The sequence below is a fragment of the Bombus vosnesenskii genome, unplaced genomic scaffold (genome assembly GCF_011952255.1).
Source record: "Bombus vosnesenskii isolate JDL3184/JDL3185 unplaced genomic scaffold, Bvos_JDL3184-5_v1.1 scf7180000013311, whole genome shotgun sequence".
In the NCBI taxonomy this organism is placed as follows: domain Eukaryota; kingdom Metazoa; phylum Arthropoda; class Insecta; order Hymenoptera; family Apidae; genus Bombus; species Bombus vosnesenskii.
In genome coordinates, this window is record NW_022882959.1 from 15814 (window position 1) to 42379 (window position 26566).

General features: G+C 37.2%; 1 protein-coding gene across 3 annotated transcripts in view; it reads right to left on the reverse strand.

Annotated features, from left to right (window-relative positions):
- Positions 1-4158: 4158 nt before the first annotated feature.
- The window catches only part of LOC117234911 (octopamine receptor beta-3R-like), a 96695-nt gene continuing 74287 nt past the window's right edge, over positions 4159-26566 (reverse strand). For 2 of the 3 annotated variants that reach the window (XM_033496496.1, XM_033496495.1), the window contains 2 exons: positions 8844-8955; positions 4159-6573 (listed from right to left, as the gene is read on the reverse strand). In XM_033496496.1, coding sequence (XP_033352387.1) covers positions 6363-6573; positions 8844-8955 — 323 coding nt within the window. In that variant the 3' untranslated portion in view covers positions 4159-6362. The remainder of the gene's footprint in view (positions 6574-8843; positions 8956-26566) is intronic. The other variant, XR_004493588.1, reaches the window with a different exon arrangement.

Below are 26566 nucleotides of genomic sequence, written 5' to 3' on the forward strand. Positions count from 1 at the left end.
ATAGATATCGTAAATCATATTAACGATTAATCCCACCCCGCAAACAAATAAAACAAATGCATGAAAACAAGAGAACAAAATTAGACATCCGAGAGTTACGTATAAGAAAGCGTGTTACGATATTTCTCAAATTACGAGCCTGCATCGTATCGTTCATCGAAATTACGAACTACTATCTACCTACTATCGATTAATCACGCATGCACTAGTTTCACGCGAGCAAAATTGGCCATAGTTTGCTAAACTCGTTCGGACAGCTGTCACTGACATTGGAAAAGCGGTCCGGTTACCCTCTCGACTGTTTTTGTACCGATAAAAAATTACTTCTATTATTTTCGCCAGTTAACCCATCGGGAACCTACTCGATCCGCTCGACTGCTGAACGATGCAAATCATACCATAGCAGTAGCAATAATGATAATAGTGATAATAATAACAATAGTAACAATAACAATAACAATAATAATAGTAATAATAATAATAATAATAATAATAATAATAATAGTAACAATCATAACTAACGAATCGCACTTGGGGGACGCTGAGCGTATGGATTAAAGGGGAGTGAATTGTGTACGCATAAGCAACACGTAAAATACATGTCAACGCTGCGCACGGCACGCTCTGGCCGTGATCATTCGCGACTTACCAATTTACAAAAACGACGATCACACGTCACGCAAGCTTACGACACGCATTCTTGCATTCACGAGAAAAATTGTTCTTCGTCAATGTATGTACAGTGCTCGATTAATTATTGCTATAGTACATTTATACAGTCTAGACGCGTACAATAGGCCATACGAATGAAAAATGAAGCGTTCGCGACGTTTTTTTCCGGTTTTCTTCCTTTTTCGCTTCTTTTCTTTTTCTTGTTCTAGAAGAAAAACTCGACTCGCTACTTGCAGCGGGAATAAAATGGCGAGCGCGACGCGACGTGGTACGTGGAACCAAGCGGAAACTTGGCCCTGCGTATCGTACGTAGATAGATGGAGAGAATGTTCAGTAAAATTCAACCGTCCATTGTGCACTCGTAGTTTCTTTGTTTTTCCTTGCAATACGTACGTTTCTTTTCTACTCTTTTTATCGCTTCAGAAGGTTTCGTAAGCTTGTATAAGCTGAGCTTTTTTACTACCGGATCTTGAAGGAGCATCAAATAGATGTAAATACAAACTCTTAATGAAAGGCTTATCATCAAGAAAGAAATTGCGAAGAAATTGCGAAGAAATTGCGAAAATCTTACGGTTAATTGAATTTGGGAATTTTAGTCCGATATACATTGCCCGTAAGTATACATACATATGTAACTCTATTTATGATAAGAGAAAATATGGACGTTACGCTTACAAAACAAGGTTTACATTTATTAATCGTTTGAAATCCAGAGAATTATAACTATGTTTGCATGATTTTATCGTAGGGCTATCTTAATAAACATTATGTTTAAAGTAAGCGGACAGAAATGTATTTTAGATGCATAAATTTCCATTTATAATGGGAACGAATTTTGTAATCTTTAAAATAAAAGATGTAGGATTGATTTTTGAATCATCTAATACGAAGATGGAAAATAAATGAAGGAATTTAGCATCTTTTCTTATAACCATATCGAGTATCGGTCAATTTTGTCATTTCTTCAAGCGATAACTTTCTAAAGAGAAACGTAAATTCTATATGTGTATAAACGAGTATAATTCAATGATAGCAATAATCTTAATATAATAGCATGTTAATTTTAATCGATTTATAAGCTATATCAGGATCCGGTATTAATGAATTCTGCTTATACAATTTGTTCTACGATGTAGACTTTGCGTGGTCTACGTTATACTGATTAAAAACTATGTACATACTTCAGACTCAACGGATGAACGTTCATCTTGTCTATTTTCAGTTTTTATTAAACGTAGCTCGACGCTCTTTCCTCGCAACAATCTCATTTTTAATAAGTATCGCGTTACAGGTAATACAGCATTTGTTCTTCTCTAATTACAGCTAGGTAGCACTGTTTGTCTTTAACCTACGTTTCGTTTACGTTTGACAACTTATTTACAAATTAAACGCGACTTCAAACATCTTGCGAGCTAATTCCAAGCCAGTCATTTATTCAATGAACATACATACATACATACATACATTTGTATATACAAATAGCATGATTTTTTAAACATAATCTGATCGTTGAAATATATTTTCAATGACATTAAGGAACCTATTATGTATATTTATTACACTTACAGAATTTCTACGTAACTTCTAAATTATTGGAGAAAGTATTATAATTATATCTTACAAGTTGCTTTATCATTTCTTAAGAACTGCATTTTGGAAGAAGAAGGTTTCGAAACACAACGATGATTGTATTACAATGTACATAATGTATTATAAATTTAATAATTATGTCATATTGGAAGCGAAACGAGTCGCCGATTTTTCTTCAGAATATAACATTCACAAAGCGTAACACAAAAGATAACCTTTTAACAACATCGATGAGAATGTCGCTTTGTTTCTCATGTTACTAAGTATCCGAGAAATATCTCCATCCTGGCTCCAGTCCCGCTTCAGGGAAATTACAGAAAAAATATTTCGGAACATATTTTAAATCTTTCCGCTTCGATGAACTAGAGGAAGGACAAAAAATTCAGTAAAAACTCGAACGACATTGTTAAACACTGAAAACATTTTCACATAATACATTTGCCTTTGATCTAAAAGGTAGCTGTACTGTGTAGTCGTGTCTAAAAATAAAACAAAGATTCGTAGAATGTGCCATTCCAGCAAGCAGATGTCATAAAGTACGGCTGGCGAACGAAAAGCGCGCAAGATACCGATTTAACGAGCCCCATCTATAAAGTCTTAAAACGTTTACAGGGCGACGTGTTTCCGGCACGTGAACCTCTGTCGAAATTTGCAATTTCGTTGCGTGCCGACGAAAGACATAGAAGAATTCACTTGTCGTTCTCCCCCCGTTTCCGGTTGTTATTAATGCTCGCGTCGAGTCTCAATCTTTCGTTCGACTGACCAGCCAATTCGTTTACGAGCTTCCGGTTGCACGCCAAATCCATCGAATCGACTTTGTCGAGTGTCATCGAACCCAAGAGACGGAATTCGGCTTTTAGCCTCATCTTCGCAAATATTTAACAACTCCAGTGACGAAATGTACTATTTAATGTTGAAATCGTTAATTTAAACGGAAATATTAAAAAATGACGATGTCGATACATCTATCGAGTTGGCCACCGGGAAAGAATGAGTTAAAAAGATGGACACAGTATAGAGTATAGCGTTACAGCGATAGGAGATCGAGCATGGAGATCTAAAGCCCGGTGTAGAGGAACGACTGCGATATCGCTCCGACAATATGTCTGCCTTCGTTGTTCTTAACTGCGTGAAAGAAAGGAAGACATGGTCACAGCGATATCGCTCGGACAAAAGTCGTTCGTTTATACCGGGCCGAAAAGATCGGTTTCAGACGAACGATTTGCGACAAATTGCGACAGCGGCGGTGGCGACGTTGGAAGAACAGGGATACAAAGTTGTTCCGTCTAACGAAAAAAGGATAGATACGTTCTTCCAAGCAGTCGCCGCTGCGGCAATTTGCCACAAACAGCTCGTCCGAAGCCGGTGTTAAGTGACCGCAGCGACGCCTGTCCAAAGGCAGCCTGACACGCACTTCGTCATGCAGGAGCAACTTCTGCTCGATAGGTATATCGACCTCGCACTTATCGCGAAAGAAAATTAATTGCAAGAGAATTTTAAGGCAGAGTATGTTGATTGTTTAGAAGATAGTAGAAAATGGTGAAATCAAATAAATCAAATCAAACAAGATACTTGTGAATTATTATTTCAAACGAAACTAAACGGTAATATTCTTTTCAATTGTGATTCTAGTTCCTTTCCATATTCTTTTTCGAACAATAGCACGGAATTTTTAATATTCTTTGACACGTTTTCTTAAATTTTATTTCAGCGTCTGTTCAATTCTTCTGCTCGATATTTTTTTACATAATTTCTTTACTTGGCATGAAAATTTTGCTGAACGTTTCACGCTTTAAAACGTAAAGTTTTCTTTTGGCAGTCAGAAAGTATGGAACAGAAAACGAGATGCGATAGTATCGGTAAGAGTATGTTTATAGACGAAGAAAAGTTTCGTAATTCCATTGCATTTTTAAGGATGTTCAATCCTCGTTCGTTTATCCTGAGAAGTGAAACTACATCAATCAACCAGATTCTCTCTTACAAATATTAAATTAAAAAGTTCCGGAAATCTATTTTCTTCTGAGGCTTGATGTAGCATGTGCATGTAAATGATGTAACATGTAAAACATGTACATCATTTACATTTACGCATCCATATCACATTGAATTGTTTACTACGCCGAAGTGTTAAAATCGAAATCAAACCGTTCAAATAGATTTAATCTCAACTCCATCTTGTGGGTTCGGCGAATCGTAATTTCTACGCGATATTAGACGCGCAAAGTTTAGCGATTCGAGGAAAGTGACCGCAACGGTCCACTAACTGCGATCCACGGGCAAGAAGTTTCTAGAATGGGCTTGATTCGAGATTAGAGTTGCCTGAAGATCAGTCTAAAATGGCGTGAAATTCGTTCTCCGCGTTGAATGTTTTAGAATTTGACAAAATTCGCGTGACTCGGCCGCAGATTTCTGACGACGATTAATTAACGTGCTGATAAATCGTCCAAGCGTGACGGCCGTTCGAGCGTGATCGATTTTATCGGCAAAGACAACGCGTACCACGAATCTCGCTTAGGTTCCATGAATATGAGCTGGTTTTATCACACGGACGTTCCCATTGTCCCATCGATGGCTATTATACGTTCCAACAATGCGTGCAAGTTAACAGATTTTATTACATGACCTTCCTTTAATGAAATAGAAATAAGAAAAATGTTTTGTTCATAAAGTTAAGTTAAGTAAACTGTCCAATTTCTAAATGTATCGATTTCATAGAAACAACAATCCACTTTCATCCATCTGCTTGAAATCACTGAAACTTTTGTACTTTGTGACCATTGCGAATGTATCGAGTTCGTACCATCGTTCTTCTTGAAATACGCTTCCTAACAGAGTGAAACAAACGCGTAAGATAAAACTAACGGATTTTGAAAAGATAACAGAAAACAGACCATTTTCGTAACATGTATTTTCCAGGTAATTAATAGAAAACTAAAAACACAGTCTCCCATTTATTCGTGTAACACGAATTTTTCTTACGAATTCTACTTACTCAAATTTGCAAATGATAAATCAAACGAATGAAAGAAACGGCAGTACTAATCGAAAATTGTATTTTTGCAGGAGACCGCTTGCCTTTAATTAAGATATGAATCAAGTTCTCTGTCGCGACGGACCAATTAAAGAAATAAATCCACTGATCATTAATTTCACCGGTAATGAACTTTTGGTTAATATCTTGTTTTTCACGAAAAGGAAACACTCTTTTCGTTGTTTTCTTTTTTCTTTTAATTAAGTGTATTCTGCCGCGGTAAAAAATCACAGAAAACAAGAAATTATACACACAATGGGAAATTATTTAGGCTGACATTTCTTTCTCTTTAAATTTTGTTTCTTCTTCTAACTAAGCTTATATGATAATTTAATAAACTAAAAGTCTAAATTCGTCTTCTAATCAGTCAATGTACACGTGCACGAACTACTATCCTTTGAGTCTACTAACAATAAAAGAAAAATAGTTTTAAATAACAAATTTATTTATTAAGACAACTGTTGTGCAAGCTATTGCTTCTTGTTGATGATATTCGGAGCAATATTCCTCATAATAGACGTATTTTTTAATTAGAGTTTAAGCTTTATATTTTATGAATTATTTATTATATTTTATAAATTGCATCGCAGAATCGTTTTGTCATTTGATCGTTTTCTCATTTTCTTTAATAATTCTACAAAATAATCTACACAATTTATGATTCATAAATAAATAAATAAACTGCAATTATGATTCAATACGATTCAAAACTATTTTTTTCATTTTTTTTTTTTTTTTTTTTTTTTAGTAGATGTACAAAAGTGTCCAGTCAGATAGTTTTTTCACTTTATATTCCAAAAGCGATATCTTTATGAATTTCAAGTAACATTACATATATTATTCTTTATCGTAGTACCGCCGTCTTTCGTTATTCCTTCGATCACTCTCGAATTAATCAAGTCAGTAGATTGGATTGGTTACATTATCGACAGATAACGAGGTCCATTATTGTAATGTTTCCTAACACGGCAAGTTGGACGATCGCTCGACGAATGAATCGATACCGATTTCTTTTGTGGATCGCAAAACACAGCTTGCTCGACGCGACTGTTCACGGGGGTTTCTTTCGCTAGACGAACTCTGACGGGGTTTTCCAGCAGCTCGCACAACACGGCAGGGCGCTCATCAGCGTGTCCTTGAAGGCCTCGCGGAAGTCGCGGTTGAAGTACGCATAAATAAGCGGGTTCAGAGCGCTGTTGAAGTAACCTATCCAGAAGAGGACGGATACCACCGTGTCTGGACAGTAGCAGGCCTCGCCGCATAGAGTCGTCGTTAGATACCTAGAAAAGAAGAATATTTATACGTCGGTTGGATGTTCTTCTACAAAGTATCGTTCGTGGTGAGATTGGATTACTATGAGCTCCAAATAAAAAAAAAAAAGAAGAAGAGAGAGAAAAACACAAAATGGGGCACGAAGGAAAGGAGAAAGGAAGCAGATTTGCTAAAGGGATGGAACTAACAGTTACACCGTATCAAATGTTCAATGGAAAACTTTTATTAGGTTCTGGCTTTTTATTTAAGCTTTGAGAGAAGAATTTGATGATGATGATGATGATGATGACGATGATGATGATGATGACGATGATGATGATGATGACGATGATGATGATGATGATGATGATGATGATGATGATGATGATGATGATGATGATAATGATAATAATAATAAGTGCCTAATTTCCCCGAAGAAAGCTTCGAAATCTTTGAATTCTTAAACTTTCCTCATCTCAGAAAGATGTTCTCCACCAAGACAAATATCACTATAAACTTCATTAGTACAAGAAATTTTCGTAGAATGTAAATCTAAGCACGTGGTAGTTCTTAACGAAAACTACTATTGGCCTGAACTCTCGCTTTAGAATCGAAGATTCCGAAACTTTCGCCAACTCGAAATTTCCACGCCAACAAAAGCGGGATCTTTATCAACGACAGTTAACTCGATTAATTTAACTGATAAATCAAAGTTTCGCGCAACGTATTCAAGAGTCGTATCGTAAAGCTGTGCCGCAAGTGCTGCAACGTTCGAAGTGCGGTTTGACACGGACGATTTTCATTAAATCTGAAATATCCTGCGACTGCTGGTCGCCGTATTATTCCCAGCGGTAAGAAGCTAGTGCCATTTCCTATGGAACACCGTGGCCGCCTCGCTTAGTCAGGAAAACAGTTAGATCGCATGCGAAAAGAGGAGTAAACTCTCGGTAAACTCGACTCGAGATGCACACAGATCGGCTTTGCATTAATAAAACATGCGCGTGGCTCAACTTTCGTGAGTATTCACCGACTGTAGTGAAACTTGGCCGTCGGAACGAAATCCTGCTGAACAGAAGAAGCTTCTAGCTCCTAGCGAACCTCGTCCGTGCTTATACGCGACCGATACGAATCGGAGTTTCTGTCTAGTCTTGAGCCGTTGATGTGGAACAGGGTCTCGCTTTTCTGGTCGCGAGATTTATGAGTAGATAGATGCGCGAGTCGACACAAATAGGAAAGTATCCAAGTGTTTTATACGAAAAGAATATAAGTATAGAATATATATATAGAAGAATATGTATATAGTACGTAGTCTAGTACGTATTGTAATATACAGAATATAGAACGAAAGAAGTTAGTACGAAGGTTTAGTTAAAACCTTGGTTTTACTTGGTGCTAGCACAAGGAAAAACATTCATATAAATATGTAAATATAAAAAGTGATTGTACATTTTTGCATCCGATACAGCATTTAAATACTAATTAATTAAATTCAGGTATAGTAAATTTCGTATCATGTAATAGTACTTTCATCTAACTATGAAAACTTGATATATAATGTGTGATTGAAGCGTAAAACCTAATGAAGAATGGCTTCGTTTGAAAACGAGGATATGTGAAAGGAAATGTAGTAGTCACTCAATATATGTATCACATACAATGAATGACTTGGAAAAAAATACGTTTTATCGATAGCGCAAGAAAAATTCATATAAACGTAATAACATATGAAGTAAACATATAAATATGTATATACTCGAGCGTTAAAGAGATTTTCTAATCTAAACCTTCCAAAAAGGAAGAAAAGAAACGATTCTTTTGGCATTAGGTGTTTGAAACTACGGGTGGAAACGGATGTTTTCGCATTCGTAAAGTTAGAAGAATCGGAGAGGTTTGCAGAGCTGTATTTCCTGAGATGGTCGACACGACATCAAACAGGAGATCAAAGTCCCAGTTGACCGATTGATTCGAAATTTTCCATATATGACTTCAACACACATGCCACAAAAAGCAAAACTAATAACACAATCTTTTCCTCCATTCGTTTAGCTCACAAAAAGAACACGAAAAGAACACGAAAAGAACACAAAAAGAACACATTTTCTATATTTTTTCCATTCTAATTCACAATCATAATATTCACAATATTAATTTAGGATCTTTAGACTTATCGATTCAGACAAGCGAAATGACCGGAATATTGCCGACCAATAAGGCACATTTGTTTTAAGGGAAAGTGCGGCAAGTATCTTACAATTCGGTTAATTTGAATTACTTGGATCGTAACGTAGTCTCTACCTACCAAAGGAAAAATGGTAGCCAGCAAAGGAGGAACGCTCCCATTATTATTCCAAGCGTTCTCGCAGCTTTATGCTCGGCTCTCCAGCTCTTCGTTTGCTGTCGTATCGAAGTGCCTGAAAAAATATAAATTTATATTAATACATAGCTTTTAACGTATCGAATAACGTAGTGCCGTTTAGTTTCGCGGCTGAAGTTAAAGGGTACAGTTAAAGTTAAAGATAGTACGGTAAGCGACAACTTTTCATAGCTAAAGTAGAACATCATTAACGTTACAATGATTTTTAGTTTTATGATTGGGTGAAACTATGAAAAAGCTGACTAGTCTCTGATTTCCATGATTTTTGAGTATGTTGTAAAAGTCAACGACACTTACTATTTCGAATAACCTTCTTCCTATACATGTAAGGGGTGGATTCGCTCGGTTTCCGAAATATTCGCAAAAGGAACAGGAAATTAATTGAAAAATTCCGGACTAACAGCTGAATAAGATGACAGAACTGACAAAATTGTCTCTAGCGTCAGATTAATCAGAAAAATTGTAGTGCGTTTTGAAGAGTTTCAAAGAAAGAAAATGTGCGAGGAAAGACTGAATGTTACACATGTATTAAAGACTGGTAATTTTGATTGATAAGAAGGCATAGTACTATTTCAAAGGCACTTAACTTTCAACTTTAGATGTTAGATCGTAGACGTACTACAGACTTAGATTATATTTACTTAGATTATATTTAGACTTAGATTATATTTTACTCCCCAACGAAAATTATCTATTAACGAAGTTATGATACTTAGAGGTTGTCGATTTGAGTATCAAAATATGAAGAACAATGAATTGTTCAGTTATGGATTAATGCACGATTGTGATATAATTAAAGCATGAAGCCGGCACTTTTATAAATATCACGGTTGATAGAGAATGAATGTTATAACAATGAAACGAATGAAGTGAAAATTTGCCATTTTTTGTTCAAAAATTCACCGGGATCTTAAAGCGCTCGTTAATTATAATTTAATACAACGAACCGTTTAAATTTTTTATATGGCGGTGAAATATTCCATCGCGTTTCCATATTTCAACACAATATTTCCATCATTGTGCATTATTCGTTTGTTTCGCGATATTTTATTGCAGGATAACAACGATTTCTCTTCTTTTTCTTCATTTAAATGTTTTCTCTTCATTATTCTGTTTAAAAATAGAGAATAATTTTAATTTTCTAACGATGTTTCTATTTCTAAAACAGGTTATACGAATCTCTTACTGTTTTTCATTTTTACCTTGATTTAGGAAAATATTTGTTCAATCGAATAAAACGGAAACACTCTATTGTCGGAAGAAATTTTCCCCGCGCAACCATCAATTTCCTTCGCATAGTATTCAAGTCCTCCCACGTTCGATCGTTTTCAACTTTTAACTGGATCTTTGTATTATCGTCCATTGTTCTATCGGAACGACCTCACGTCCATGGTATTATTTAATATCGCAAGAACGACGCGCGATTGTGCGTTGCGCACGTTGACGAACCTCATTGAGAATTAATTTGAATTCTAGCACTAACATCTCGATCGCCTGTTTGGACAGTAAAAAAAATATGTTGGAATCGTCGAACGAATTCGAATATGTTCTGTAGTCACGTTTTGAATAAAAGAAGAGTTTGGCAGTAGCAATCTTAATGAAAAGGATGGGATTGACATTTAATTTTGGATAATTTATAAAAACTAGAAATCGGTTTCCTAATTAATTCAAAGAGATCTAAGCTGAGTGAATAGCAGAATGAATGAAATTTTATTTTATTTCGATTGGATATCAACCGCGATTATCGAATGTTAGTAAATTTGAACGTTTTCTTGCGTTGATTTTGATCTCAATTACATTCCAAAATATTGTTTCTAAGATATACGAAACATTTTCCAAATGAATTGAAATAAATTAATAGTATTTCGTAGCAATGCCAGTAATATTGAAAAACTTCGTTTCGAAGGAATATACAAAGTTCATGACTCTTTTTGTTAATCTTATCTAATTATAAATTTCAATGAGAAAAATGTTGAACGAATACAGATAAATTTGGAAATCTTTACTTCGCACTCATCTAATCTGAGATTCGTCTTCGATTAATAGGGAATAATTTTCGAACGAACAAGAAAATAAATATCGCATCTCTAAGAATTTAGGATGATAAAATCACTCGCGTTTACTACAACGTTGTTATCTAATATCCCACTTTAGTATTATTGATAGAAAGAGTTGCGTTGATACGTACTCGAGAAGGTTTTTCGTGGGCGTCGATCGAATCAATACGCTGGCATATCGAAGCAACGAAGCTATTGTTTGTTTGTCCGATCGTTAATTATAACGCGGTTGAAGGGTTAATATAGTTCGATCTAATTGCACAATTAGCATAAAAATACAATGATAAATGCAGCGGTGTACAGAAACTTTTTACAGCCACTGTGAGTTTGCGTCGTTGATATCTCTTCTTTCTACGAAAGATAGCGAATCAGTTTCGACGGGGTGATGTCCAAGCAGTGTTTAGATAATGCACAGCTGCAGAATGAGAAAACGGTTGTATCCGAAAGCCGAAAGCCGAAAGCCGAAAGCCGACGGGTTCGCATGCTCGAACCCGGTCAGCCAGATTTAGGTTGGTTGGTCGATGCTCACCGGCTTCTTCGCTTTCGTACGATCGATGCGCCGCCCATCTATTAGAATGCAGGAAGCTTCAACCCCGTGCAGCGACACGGACGATTTAAGTGTACACACGCAATTACTCGTCGGTCTATCAAGCACGCCGACGAATTCATACGGTTCGAAAAATGTGTAGCATCTTCGGATTCGAATAGTGGAACATCGAGTGACAACAGATATGGAGATTCTTGGCTCGTAATTCCGGTCGTGAGCAGATAGGATTGATTTTATACGCGGTGTGATGGATACAGAATTTCGAGAAGAATTGCGTTTGGAAGATATTATTTGACATATCTAGCAAATGTGTGACTATCGTCTTTAAAAATATAACTCCAAGGAAGTAGATCTCCTTTGATTCCGAGATATAGAGATTATAATCGCCCCATTAAAATATAAAATACATTAGTCATATATTTATGACTTTTTAAATAGTTGCGATTTAAACATTTGAAACGTTATCGAGAAATTTGATGTACTTCTTGCCTATACAGATATTTACATCTAAACATTTGACTATGACTGAAATAAATCTTGCGCGATATTTGAAATGGCTAATAACAAAAATATTAATCAATCATCGATAATTAATGCTAATTAATCGATAGTCCCCTCATAAGTACGATATAACATTTGTAGTACAACATAGTCAATTATATTTTATATAGTTTGATTCTTCCATATATGTGTATATTCATGCTACAGTGAACGATGAAAGCGCTAAAACTTGAAGGTGCCTATCCAGATTCTCGTTCATTTCTAACCATTAGTAACCGTAACCTCTTATTTCGGAGACTATGGCTACGTTAAAACTTTGCACACCTTTTATACTTTTTCTTACTGTGTGAACAATGTATTGCGAACAATGTATAACGATATGGTGAAATTAATTGAAAACCAACACGTTCGTTATTATAGTGGATTAATATAAAACGTCCACTATAGACCGTGTTTTGCAGTTGTTTCTTGCAATTTTATAGAAGAAAATCGTATAATAAGTGATAATTATTTGATATTTGTTTCTTTCTTTAATCTAACACGTCAGTCATATCGTATATTCGTTTACTTCATAACTTAGAATTAACGCTACTAGATGCAGAGTGCAACGAGAATTAGAGCAATTTGCCTCGAACTCTAAACAGCATACCTTCGGTTAGGACAGTGCGATATTAGTTACTATTAGCAGTAGCAAATGAACGCTGTATCAAAGAAAGATCGTTATTTAATGCTCCTACACGTATATATCTCCCCGTGTACTTTTGTAACGTTATTACTTCCTTACCTATATTTGTAACCTTAGTATTACCTATGCTTGCAATACATGCCAAGAATATAACAAGAATAATAAAAATAAAATAGTAAAATGTAATAGTAATAGTAATAGTAAAATATATTAGTAGAACTAGGAATTTGTACAAATATCCGTAGTCTACTTACTACACAACCTGATATAATACGTTCACCATTTTCCAAGAAGCAAAACCCGACGAGCCACTGCAATCTCAGAGTTCTCAATCTCCAAATAAACAAAAAGAGAAAGAAAGAGAGAAAAGAAAGAAAAAATAATCCTGCGAATTTACATGAGAACCTAAATGGCCTCCATCTTTGATTCAATTACCACGTATCTCGAGTGCATCGCAAGACGTCAGGTGATTGTAACCATTGCGGACCGGTGCAAAAACCATTCGATCGTCCGGTTGTCCTCGTAATCGTGCTGGTAACGTGGTGTAATTGGCGAGTGGAGGCGCGTATGCCTCTGCGAAATTACGCATGGAGAGTTGGAGAGTGAAGACACGACGGATACACGACGCACGTGACTTTAAGGAAACGACATTGTCCCACTTTCGGACAATATGCGGTTCTAGTTGAACGAGGATTACCGCGTCGCTTTTGTCCCACTGCAGTGAATCGCACAGGCATTCGTAAATTGTTTTAATTAGAAATATCGATCGTGGGACGTTTATCTTGTTACTTTTGCAAAGTAATCGTGGTGTAAGGTAATTGTTAGTTGCGATGTAATTGTTATTTTGCAATTTCCGTTGGGTCGAGGATTAATGCAGTTTTGACTTATTTACTTACGCATACCTATATTATATAGATTTTTTCGATATAATTATAATTGTTAAACGGATTGCGGATTTTGTCGCATTTCTATATATTTTTATGAACATAACTGAAAAGAAATGGAACCTAAGTGGAAATGTGACAAATTAGTTAGAGGTATTGTCACCTCTCTGATTTCTATAATTTTTAACGTTTTCAACACTTTTTTCCTACATGTATAACACAGCCTTAATAATAATTTTGCGCCGATAGCAGCGTATGCGTTAGTATTGATTGCCAAGCAGCTTAAGAAGCGTCGCAACTGCCGAATATAACGATCTTACCCAAGCGGAACTCTTATATTTTATCTATAGCGTATAGTATGCATATCATAAACGACAATTGGACAAGCTTGGATGTTCTGCCGATCCATCCGATGAAAGCCCTGTGTCGCAAATGCATGCACGCCAGGCTGTAAGAAATGTCTGTTAGTTATAACTCGATTAAAAATGAATACCATTGATGTATTGAGTTTGCTCCAAGTGCCAATTACTCCGTTTACCGCCTGCCGTTTTCTGTAAAAGATCGTCATCTGACTGGCCACCACCTTACGGCGTCGTGAACGGAAAATAAAAAATGACCAAAACCTAATCCGATATCCACGATTCAAATGCATGCAGAATAACGAACATACCAGTAGCTTAAGAATATCGATTTTTAAAAGAAGTATCGTCAAAAGCCAGGAGAGCGTTACACATCAACAGGTGGATTGAAATTTTCTACCCTAAAAATTCCCTAAGATCTAAAAAGTATCATTGTTATTTGATACCCAAACGGTGGAAAATTAAATCATTCGCACAAACATGGCAATCATCTCTGACCGCAGACTGTCGCAAATTTCGCGTCACTTTCAATTTGAATCTTTGTGAATGTATTGTGAGAATGGACATTTTTCGAGACATACATCGACTTGTAAAAAGTTATGAACCTATTATTCGTTGTGGGAAAACTATTAATACTATTAGTAAATTATTAAGCTACTAAACAAAAGGATTTTTACGGAGAGCTGAAGAAGGCGAATAAAATCATATAGTCAATTACATAATTAATTATTTGTATTAGAAATATTACAAGTCGATTAAGCAGTAAGAGGTTCTTAGAGGTAGGCGACACTTTTGGACGACTTTCAACGGACACGTCCTGTTTTAGAAACTCGACCGATTAAATTCATGCGAAAAACGAACGTCTGTGCGAGTTACGTTCTATTTGGTTGGTAGTTGATTGGATTTGCGGTGGAAGATTGCAATTTCACTAATTATACTTCTTATTCTATGAACTTTCTACTTTCAGAATCTATAATATTCTGTTGCTTGATTCAACCAATTTACTAGATAAACACAGTCATCGTAGACCAAGACGAACGCCTTAAAGAAATACAAGTCTAAATAAACCCAGCCACGAATTATCAAGAAGTAATAAGTACCTTTCAGAAACTCCTTTTATCTCTCATGTTAGCTAAGACTTTACGAACAAGATTTTTTTCTTTCTCAAAATTCGCTGTTCAGCTTCACCAAGGAATTCATACCTGCGAATCCCCGTGAGTGTTCATGAGAAAAGAGAAAGAACGAAAAAGGAAAAGAAAAGAATATCGCATCAGCGTACATCGACAATGCCGATTCGTAAAATCTGAGCTAATAAAATCTCTGGTGATTCTGTTTCAGAGCTTTCAGTCGCGAGCTTAATGAGATTCGTCTTCCACTTTTATTCTCATCCTCGTCTTTGCCCCTTCCTCCTCTTCCTTGGCTGCCGTTTCCCCTTCGTCTTCCTTTAAAGAAAAGTAAAACCGGGTAGATACTTTTTACGGAGTCGTATATCGAATCAATCTTCTCGACGACGACGACGAAGGACCAAGGAAAGATTGGCTAGCAGCGAAGAAGAAGAAAAAGAGTTTGAAACCCAATCCTTTTCCTACGCGTAGTTTGTCGCATAACAAATTGCATTAGATGCTGCGAATTAATGTCATTCTTTCTCACCGCTTTTGTTATTAAAGACACGACGCGACTCAGAGGTGGTCTGGAAGAAATCGAGCGATCTGTCTTTACCGGTCACGTCGACGCCCCAGACGGAAACCGTCCATCTCCTGTCGATCTTCGACCGAAAGGAAAATCCGACACTGTCTGCTGTGACTATCGCGAGAAAATGTAAAGTCGATCGTGAGAAATCGTTCGCCGTTCTCTTAATTGATCGTTATTGGTATTACGAGGAAAAACGTTACGACCATTATCAGTTTTAATTTTAAATTTAGGCTGGTTTCTTGACAATTAACTCCACGATAGGCACTCAAGGTTTAAATGTAAAAGAAATATCTGTTGGCATCCAAGATTGTAGAGACACACTGTAACTTGGTTGTAACAGCGAGTGTCGTTTTTATCGTTACGATATTTATCGCGTCATTTAAAGCTACGCTGAATATTCAGTCGATTGAAGCGTCGATGTAAATGGAAATCGCAGTCGTTTTGTTCGAACATTTTCCATGGTGTCGTCTATCATATTGTATTATAGTCCGCATCGGGGTATGGGCCGCGATGGACGTGTGTGTGTGTGTGTGTGTAGAATACGACGGTGAATTACGATTCCGACAGCTGGAACTGCTTGCTGAATTACCTATCGTTTGTTTCGCTACCACGCACAACTATGAATAACCGTATGCCTTAAATTGTCATCGATTAGCAATCAACGACGTTCGTGATTAGCTGATGAAGCATTTGATTCGTTGTAAAGATTATAATTCGTGTAATTTACAGATTAAATAGGCAGAAAATGAATAAAGGGATCGTTACTCGGACTAGAAAAGTCTGTTTTAACAAAAAATGATGTATTAAGATAAAGGAATTTTATTTGATTGAAAAGTTATATTTTACCGTTATTATATGTACTGCGTATCTAATCTGCGGAAATATGAACGTGCGTTCAATGATAATTTTCGCCATATATGTAACTAATATTTGTATCAATGTAACAGATTTTGAAACATTTAACTCACTACCCTCGCTCCTCTTTAGTTTTGATACTAGTTTACCCTACTGAAACATTGAATAACACACATGAATAATATATATACATGGCATATAATATGGCAACAATCAAGAGATTACGTAAAAATTTCCGTTGGCTCGACCTCGAAGTCGCATCTTTTCAACGTAATGTCATCCGTCGTTCGTTGGTAAAACATTTAAACATCCTCTCTCGCAGCATACCCTGTAACGACCCAATTCTCAAATTCATCGAAATCCTGACTAACAGACTATTCAATCTGCATGGCAAATCTGCAGCCGGAAACGAAGCTTCTTCGAAGGATGTCTTATTCTTTATGTAAATTCAATCTAGCTAGATGGAGTAGATCTTGTACCTTCGTCGTCGCTTCATCCAGCTCTGTTTCTATAAAATCTCGTGCGTTGGTCAGCTGGTCTTTTTTTTCCAAAAGCCTATTCTGTATTCAGTCTATCGTTCATAGATAGCCTGCTACTCGTCCTTTCACCGATGTTCTTTACGTCAGGATTCGTCGATAGAATCAGCGTACGTGTTCTTCAAAAGAAGATCTTATCTCGCCTACGATTTCTTCGCTCAACTCCCAATTCATAAATGATCCGGTGGGATCAAAAGCGGCGACCGCCGTTATTTCTCCATTTCTAGCCGTGTTCCTTTATCACGATGGCCTTCATACTTCTAGTAAAATGCGATGAGTCTGCCTTTGAAAGATTTCAGAGATTTATACTGTTGCCATCGTGAATAGGTCTCGTTCACGCGAGGTCAGATTTCCGACGACGCTTTATTGCCTAGATTTACGCTAGATTTATAAACCAACACTAATTTTCGAAATTTTGAATGCTACAAATATCGAATACCAAATAACGTTGACGACAAAGCTTCGACGAAGAATGGTTTGCACAGTATTCACGAGGCGACGCAAGGTAGAAGACATTGACATTGATATCGATACTTTTCATCGTCTCAATGCATCGGTAATAAAAAAAAGAATATCGTACAATACCGTAATATACTATAAAAATAGCGAAAGGGAATTCGCTAAATACCATAATGAAAATTAATACTGCATAGAAAAAATATTACAATGATATTATATAAATTTTGTTTCTATTTTTGTTAGAATTCGAGGAGATGGATAATATCCCGTCGCAGGATTAAGAAGAACCCTTGCCAATTCTGAAGAAAATACGTTTTCAGTAGCATTAAAAAGTTACACAAGGCGAACGAAAGAAAATCCAATTATCTAAATAATCGCTTCAATGCATGTACATTAAAGCGAGTTAATTAGCTTAAAGAACACCGGTACTTGGCGCTCTCGCAAAATTTCGACACATATTTAAACCACTCCGAGGCTAATGCAAACCAAATCCTAATCGTTTCCACTCGTCCGGTTCTTCGTTCATTTCTCGTCCATTCTTCGTCCATTCTTCGTCCATTCTTCATCCCTAAACATCTAATTAACACATTCTAATTGCACGCAACGTCGTAGAAACGATTGGAAGCCTATTTCTACCATATCCATGGCTTCTAGCGTTCCTCCCCTCTTTCCTGTGGAGCTTGCAGGCGTCGTTTCCAGATATCGAGCGAGTGAGCGAGCGAAGAGGGCGAGGGTGTCCCGGGGTGTTCCCGTTGGAGCTGCCTGCTGGAACCGCGTTCACTGACCTGCCCCACACCGCAGCCTGCGAGAGATCAAATCCCTGCCACCGCCGCGCATCCCCGTGCAACCCCTGTTCTCCTTCTTTCTCGCGTTTCTCCTGTTCATGCCACTTCCCTCGCTCCCCCCCCCCTCCCGTCCTTTTGCCGTTCGCAGCTGGTTTTTCAGAATCATCTTTCGTGTCCGCTCTGTCAGACGCCGTGTTTCAAACCGAGAGAACCGGCAATTCTTCGTCTTCGTTGTTTCCGACTTCTTTGTCACGGTGTTACATATGGATGGAAAATGTTTTAATTATTCGAGCAATCGTCGTTTTCTGCTTACGGACGAAGGTTGGAAATGGGCAGGCTTGTTTCGAGGATCGATTTCAGTTGATGTTCGTATTACTCGTATAACGAGAATTGAAACGGATTAGGTACAGTTTTTTTGTGGTTGTTTTATGGCAGTGACTTGCTGTTCGTGGATTGATGGGTAGCTGGTAATTGGATCGTACGTTTTTGGAATACGATACCCTTTTTGAGGGAATTGCAGGCGTGAATGTTGAAACGTTGATGTTACTCTTATATTTGTGTTTGTGTTTTAGAATCGAATGGTAGGAATCGTTCTTATATAATATTTGGCTAGAAGTTTGGAAATTGTATGATGACTTGGCATATTTATTTGTATAAGGCTTCTTAACTTTCTATATTAAGTAATACTTTAATGCAATTAATTCGGCGATGTATATTATAGGCTAATGATATAATATGTAACTAAAGCATATATGAAAACGCAAAATATCTGCGAGTGATATATATTATTTGTATTTATAATAAGCTACCATGTAACGATAATATTTGTTTGATTAATTGCTCGTTACCTATGCCTATAAATCTCTGTGATACCTTTCAAAGTAATAGGATATTTATTTGAAATAAATTTATTCGCTTTCTTTTTCTTATTTGTTGTGTCGTTTTCCTTATTTGTGAGAAAAATATTCGTAATTAATGGAAAATAAGTAAGAACCTAGCTTTTTTCCTATTTTTCTTTTTCTTCTTTTTCTTTTCTTTTTTCTAGCTACGAATAAAGAAACAGGTTCTAACAAGAGATACATTTTGCTCCCTAAATATTATACGGAATATTACATTTGGGACGTTTTATACGTTTTAGCGTTCCTGTATGCATTTAAAATAGTAATTCTACAGTTATCATTATAAATAATTCTACAGTTTCTTTCAGCAAGATGGAAAAGGATGAAGCAAATAGAAAGAAATCTTTTCAACGTTTATAAACGTGTTCATAAAAGTCGACAAATTGCTCGATTTCCTGCAATAACTACCAAGATAAATTTCCACATCGATTTCAGATATTCAATCCAAATATTCGCGAATGTGATAATTCCCGACTCATCCTCGCTACATCCCCGAAAGTTGTGGTAATTATCCCCAATTTGCCCACCGTTTGCTCGGCACAAATTAAAACACTACCGCTATTCCAGCAACTTGACAAGTTCGTTTCTAAAGCAAAAGAGCTGATGGAATAAAAGAGCGGAGATCGGAGAATCAATCGGTGATGGGAAAACAAAGGAAGGCGGGAAAGGAAATATTTTTCTTGCGGTGTCGGAGCTCTCGTCGACGACGGTGTGAGCGACACTGGAACCACAACGAAGGAGTAAAACGGCTGTGCTTCGAAGTTGATCCTGGGGAATGGGTCGGTGCAGTACGGCTTATATCGTTCTACGCGAGGGAATCGGTAAAAATGGTTCTTCGGACTGCGATGTGCCGGGCTACGTTAATCATCGATGCGAATGGATACAGAAAGTTATATTACGTTATTTTATACTCGTTTCCAACTTTTCTTATTTTCGCATACAGCATAATTTTCTGTCGATTATTTAGCAATGCCATGGTAATTAGCCAAGTTTAAGTATAGTTTCGGACAAATGTTCAAACTCGTTCTTCTCGCAGAGAACTAAATCTTGGACGAAAAAATGTTGTTCTTTCCTGTAGCTATTTTTTTTTCTTTTTTATAGAAGGAATACGTGTATATCCCGTTAATATTCATGTGCTATTGCTAGAAATTGGCTAGTGCGTCCAAATACATACTTGTAAGATGCAGCGTACGAAGAATTGAAAGGATCGCAGCGTATTTTCGCAAACTTGCCGCCCGTGTATCGCACAACGTTCACACCGAACCGTCAAGGATTTCGCTGCGACTTTCTTCGTTCCTCTCCTTTTCGACTATATCTGTTTTTTCTCTCCGCTTCCATCTGGGAAGTTTCGCGAAGGTCTCGCGTGTGTACGGCTAGTCGCCTTTGTGCGCCCGCTTTCTGGGTCAGTTTCTAAATAGGCTTCTCGGCTCATAAAAATCTGCGACGTTTACGTTTACGTGAAAAAAGAACTCCTGCGGGAAGGATCGACGAATCACGACGATGCTGTTTGAACAGAATTCTCGGCTTGTTTCGATTAAGGCTATGTTAATTAATGTAACGTAAAGGCGTTAACGCTATATTAATTATCTGACATTATTAACAAAAATTACTCGCTTAATTAAGTGTCTAGAAAAAGTATTAGCACGCATCCTTATGCTTCGATGAAACGCTGATTTTTAATCAAGTTCTATATATCGTTGTTTTCACAGAATCAAGCTCTTCGTAGTTAGTAGCCATATGACAGTACTGCTAATTGCAAATGATACGAAATTTAATGTACTTGGATCTAATTATCATTAGGTATTGTACGATATTGTTCGATATCGTGCAAACTAAGAATAAGGTCCTTCAATATTGGAACCACTCGTACAAAGTGCTCGTGTTTATGGTTACAGTCCGAGGGGTTTATATCCCATATACCTATATGTACATATATACGTATATGGGATGTTTTCGATGTAAAATATTGCGGTTTTTGGTTTTCGGTTTTCGTTTCTTCGGTATGATCGATGAGAAATGTATCTGTGGGAGGGATGATCCACGTTAAGGCGATCTCGTTATTTATGGGCGTCGAACGAACGTTTATATCGAAAGAAATTCTCCTAGTTCACAAAGAAGACGAGATACATGATGAAAGACGTTTGATAGAAGTTGCGTCGTGAAACAACGGTGCACGAATAAATCGAATGAAATCTCCCATTCGAGTATTATTTCGTTCAAACTTCAACATGTACAGAGGTATTTAAAAGGTGAAACAACTTGTACCGATTCACGATTATCGTGTACTTTTTGGACATACATTTGTTTTTTGGTCCTTTTGTATCGAACGACGTCTCGTGCGTGTCATTGAATATTTTTGAAGGAAAGTTTGTTCCAATAACGTTATTAGCATCTAACTATATCTATAAAATAATCATTATTAATATCTAACAGTTGACAACCAGAAACAGTCGAGCTGCTGTTCTCTTTCCCCTTGTTTTTCTACTGTTCTCTGAAAATGGCACAAGTCCAATTTCGCAACAGACGAGTTAAACATGTATAAAACGCGTCTCTCTTCTATTACTTCTATTACAATACTTATGACGTTAAAGCCAATGTGTTAAACTATTCTTGTGAATTAATCAGTGTCATTTAAATACGAGAGAAAAATGTACACGTATGTTTCTCCTATATTCGTTCCTCAAACTTTCGACAGGAAACAGGGAAATATATATGGTAGAGAGCAACTATATCGATCGATATAACAGAAAAAGAAAGTTCTCGTTACGGAACACGCAGCATCAAGTACCAACTACATAATTCCGCAGCGGCGTAAAACTTACTTTTGCCCGGATCTCAATTATTCAGCGCGCCTCTGCCGTATTTAGGTCATTATCGATGCTTTGGTCAGTCGTGCCAGTATAGCTATAACAGCGTAACTTGAATTCTATCGATCATCGTTATACAAGCGAAAGCATCGAGTTTTTCAACCTGAGTTCTTAATCCCTCTTTCCATCCAATTGATCGTCAGTCGTTAAAAGTCATCGAATTACTTTTACAGTTACTTTTAGAGATTCGAAAGAATGTCACTCTTTGATTGGAATTGAAGTACCTATGCGAAGAACAGGTATTAAATTTACAAGGTACAAAACTGTACGGTAGATCGGCTAGTTGGTTAGGTTATTCGATAAATAGAATTTTTTCAGTAAAACGTTTTTTAATCCGGTTCTACGTTTCATCTTTATAGTATTAAATTTGTGTAATCATAGAGCGAAAATACTGCTAAATGACACGAAACTTGATACATGCGAGTGTAACTAAATTAGTATGTAAGTTATATAATAAATAAAATAATGTGCCGATGCTTTCTGTAGTCAGTGCATGTATACGTATAACGAAGTATATATATTCTTAAGCAAACTTTAAACATATCGATTGCTACTATCCTGGAAATACGGATCGTGGATCCGGTGGCAGGGTTCATCGAGATCATAGAAACGCGAAGGCTGTATAGTTGCACGAGAAAATTATCAATTGCCAGCAAGCACGACGGCAATTGCGACCAAAAATGTGCCTAAATTTATTATACATAGTACTTAATCCGAGTAATGTCAATAACCCTGATGTCTACTATACACTCGGTATATCATAAATTCCAGTGAGCAAGAGCATACTAGAGAACAATAAGTTTACGTGCAAGCGCGAGAATAAATGTTCTCAGGCAATAATATCTAAACAAATAACAATTTCGGTTTTGAGTGATACGACGTTTATCGTGGTCCATAAAACGTCCTGTGATGCGCTGTGTACGATACGCGTACACGATCGAACGACCAAGTAAACACGACCTCCGGTATCGTTAAAATACCCACACTGTAACTTATGGTTGAACCTCGTATGTGCAATTTGTTGGCGAAAATTAGCCCCACCTGCCTTACGTAAATAGACATCGGTAATGTCCAGCTATCTGTTAATAATCGTATTAAACGCAGTTTTCCTTCGAGACGAGCAACACTACGCGGCTTGGCTTTGTCTCGAAAGCCTCTGCTAAACGACGTCACTGTACGTTCAACGTCGAAAACGACGGTGAGAAATATTCTTACACAATCATGCGAATATATTTCACTGGAAGTACCGTTAAGTAGCACCACCGATTTATAAACCGTGAGATCGAAAGTGTAAAAGGCAATAGTAACTGTGAGATCGCAAAGTCTTGGCAACATTTCCGTCTGGCTGTTCTCCATCGTGACGATCATTCGTGGAAGATTCATGCATCGCTGTCACCAGTCGACGTCGCTATATTTATATAACTTGCGGTGTTTTCGATTTATCGCGCGGCGGGGACGACATCACCGGTTTAAATATTGCCGAGATAATGAGACCCCCGGCCGCGTAAAATATCGTAGTAGCGATGGCGGAACAGGTTGCCGCTGTCGCGTATGGTGGCTGAAACTGTAACATAATCTAGCATGGGACGGCGAGCAAGGGACAAACAGCCGCATTTATCGGATAATGGGCAGATGATAGCGGCTACTCTGACGTTTAAGAACGATCCTTTAGTCGCAATTTTTTCTACCCTGTTTACGAGCTATTTCATTTAGAGGAAAACAGTATTTCTTTTCTTCTTTTAAGAATACTTTCATTCCTGTTTAAGAATGTATTGTATCGTGATCGTTCTTCGGACATTCCGCCATGTGTTTGCAGTTTCATTAGCTAAAATTCTTTCTATTATCCTGCATTACTAAAACATAATTACTTATATAATATATATATATGGTAGTTATAATTATTTTTGATATTTTGAAAAATCGTTGTAATTGAAAATGGACTCGATATCGATAGGTGAAAAGCGCACTGAGTTTCACACAAGCAGTGATTAAATGATAATATCGAAATGACAGGAAACATTTTTATTGTATTCTTTAATATCGTATACCGTAATTCCAATTCTTTCCCTGTCGTTAGAAACGCAAACGCTGATAAATCAGCGAAAATATAAAGCGAAAACTAAATCGCCTTCTGTCGTTCGTTTTTTTTCTTTTTTTTTTTCTTTTTCTTTTGGTCGGCCTTTCCTGTGCTCGGATACGCGTTTTCGGCAAGGATAACAAAAGGTGCGTTTATTACGAGCGCCGAATCTCCCAGCGGTGTTAATTTAGGCGAAATAAATTTAGATGTAAATACATCGACGCGACGGCCGAGACAAAATTTCTCGCCTGCCAGACACTGTCATGGAAACTGCACAGCTCGTCCAAAAACTATCCAACTGCTGCACATACACGCTGAAGGGGATATTTATTTCCATTACAATGATTGGCACCTTGCGAGGCGACTTGGTTCCCATCGAGCTCGAGTTTCTCCTTGAATGCGGTCGGTGTCGGTACCGAGAAAACGTTTTTACCCGTCTGCCCGTCGAATTACGTTCACGAAACGTCGCGACACGGCGCATTAAGCCGATCACATACACGTCTGTGCAAATGACTTAAAACGGTAATGTACTCGATTCGAGGGTCGATAAACAAGGCGTTCGTTCTTATTTTGATCGTCTTATAATTAATTATACTAGCGATAAGTAAAAGCGGACAGCGGATCTTAAAATGAAATTTCTCATATTTTGAGAAATATATATCGGGAAATTTGGAGACGGCTTACGATAAAAAAAGAAAAAGAAAAGGAGAAAATAAATGAAAATTCTAATATTTTAACATAAAGTAATAAAACGTGTCAAGCAGCTTAAGATATGTAAGAAATGAATGAAAATTCTCATATTCTGATATACGTATATGCAGGTAGATACAGAATTATGAACAGAGCATGCGTATTATTGATAAACCATTGTATAGGCAGTGTATAAAAAATTGGTTCGCGTGAAAAGCGAACGGTTTCGAAATCGTTAGTTTAGAAAATATTTTAATCTCAGTATGTATCGCAGACTGATTGTAGTAACGATTACAGTTTCGAAAGAAAACTGACATCGACGTACGACGAGTTTTACAATTTCAAACATCTTCCACAAACTAATTATCCACATAAATAGGTTAATACTTTTTCGTATGTAGTACGTGATAAATTTTTACATGCCAATACCAGCTTCCAAGTAATAATAGGAATTTATTTTAAATTAACGATAACAATACGCTGACGATACAGCAGGCTGCCAGCAGGCTACAGTAGGCACGTAACGCGCGAATCGCACTGGGTCATACATCCGAAATCAGTTTTAATTTTTAATTTTTAATTCAGTTTTACTTAATTTTCTGTCCTCTACCGTTCGCTATAAATGGTAGCAATATGCCTGGAACAAGATCCGATCGTTCTGATTTTTATTCCAAACAAAGTGGCATAATCATCGACGAAGCAGCGGAGAAAAAAAGGATATGGAAGGATGGAAAAATTACACGTGGTATCAGTCGCGGGTAATTTCGACATCAATCGTACGTCATTTCTGATCGAGCAATACATAATTGGTACCGTTGGAATGTATTATTACGGCACGAGTGGTAAATCGCGGCGAAAGTTGCGGCCCCACGCTTTTTCAGCGACGCGTTCCACGATTATTCTCGTTCCCCTTCGCTTTGACTGCGATTTCCATCCGATATTAAAAGCGACCCAAAACGTTTGCCCGTCCGCGTGCATGCCATCTTCGTTCCGAAGAACGTTCCGTCAAGAGTGAAATTGCAGATTCGAAGGGAAACGAAAGGAAACGCTCGAATTCAATCGTCGGCAAAAGGATTTTTGTTGCTACAGTGATTACACTTTGGGGAATTTAAAGATATACAAATACACAAAACGTGGTATATAATATGCAGAAGAATGTAAAATGTCCAAAGTTGAGTATTCGTTCGAACGGATAATTACTAAGTGAAAAGGAAATCTATTCTTAGATCCTATTTCCTCGAGATGTTTGTAGCACGACGATATCCCTGAAAAGTAAAACGCGCTGAGACTCGAGAAACCATGGTTTACACGCTTGTCTGCTGACATACTCTCTCTCTCTCTCTCTCTCTCTCGAACAAGCAAGCTCTTTGATGCCTATCGTATCTACCTTCTACCTACGCTAACAAACAATTGAGAAACGGACAGAATGGCAATCTCACGTTATAATGTACGACATGTTGAACGTGGAAACTACAGATTTACGATTTTGTTTCGTACGATCAGCAATAGTGACAAGATGGGGGTGAAGAACGATGGCGTTATTCACGATCCTCGATAAATAACGCGAATTCAGGATCCTGTGTGCAAGACGACAAGAATATTGGGTTTCGCCAGAAGTAGGAATAGAAAGAGAGCTTATTGAATAAAAATAAGAAAAGACACCGGCAGTGGAAATAGACGATCGGCTATTGTTGACGCTGGTAGTGTGACGTGACACTGTTTTGGCAGCTAAAGCTAGAATAAGCTGCTTTTATT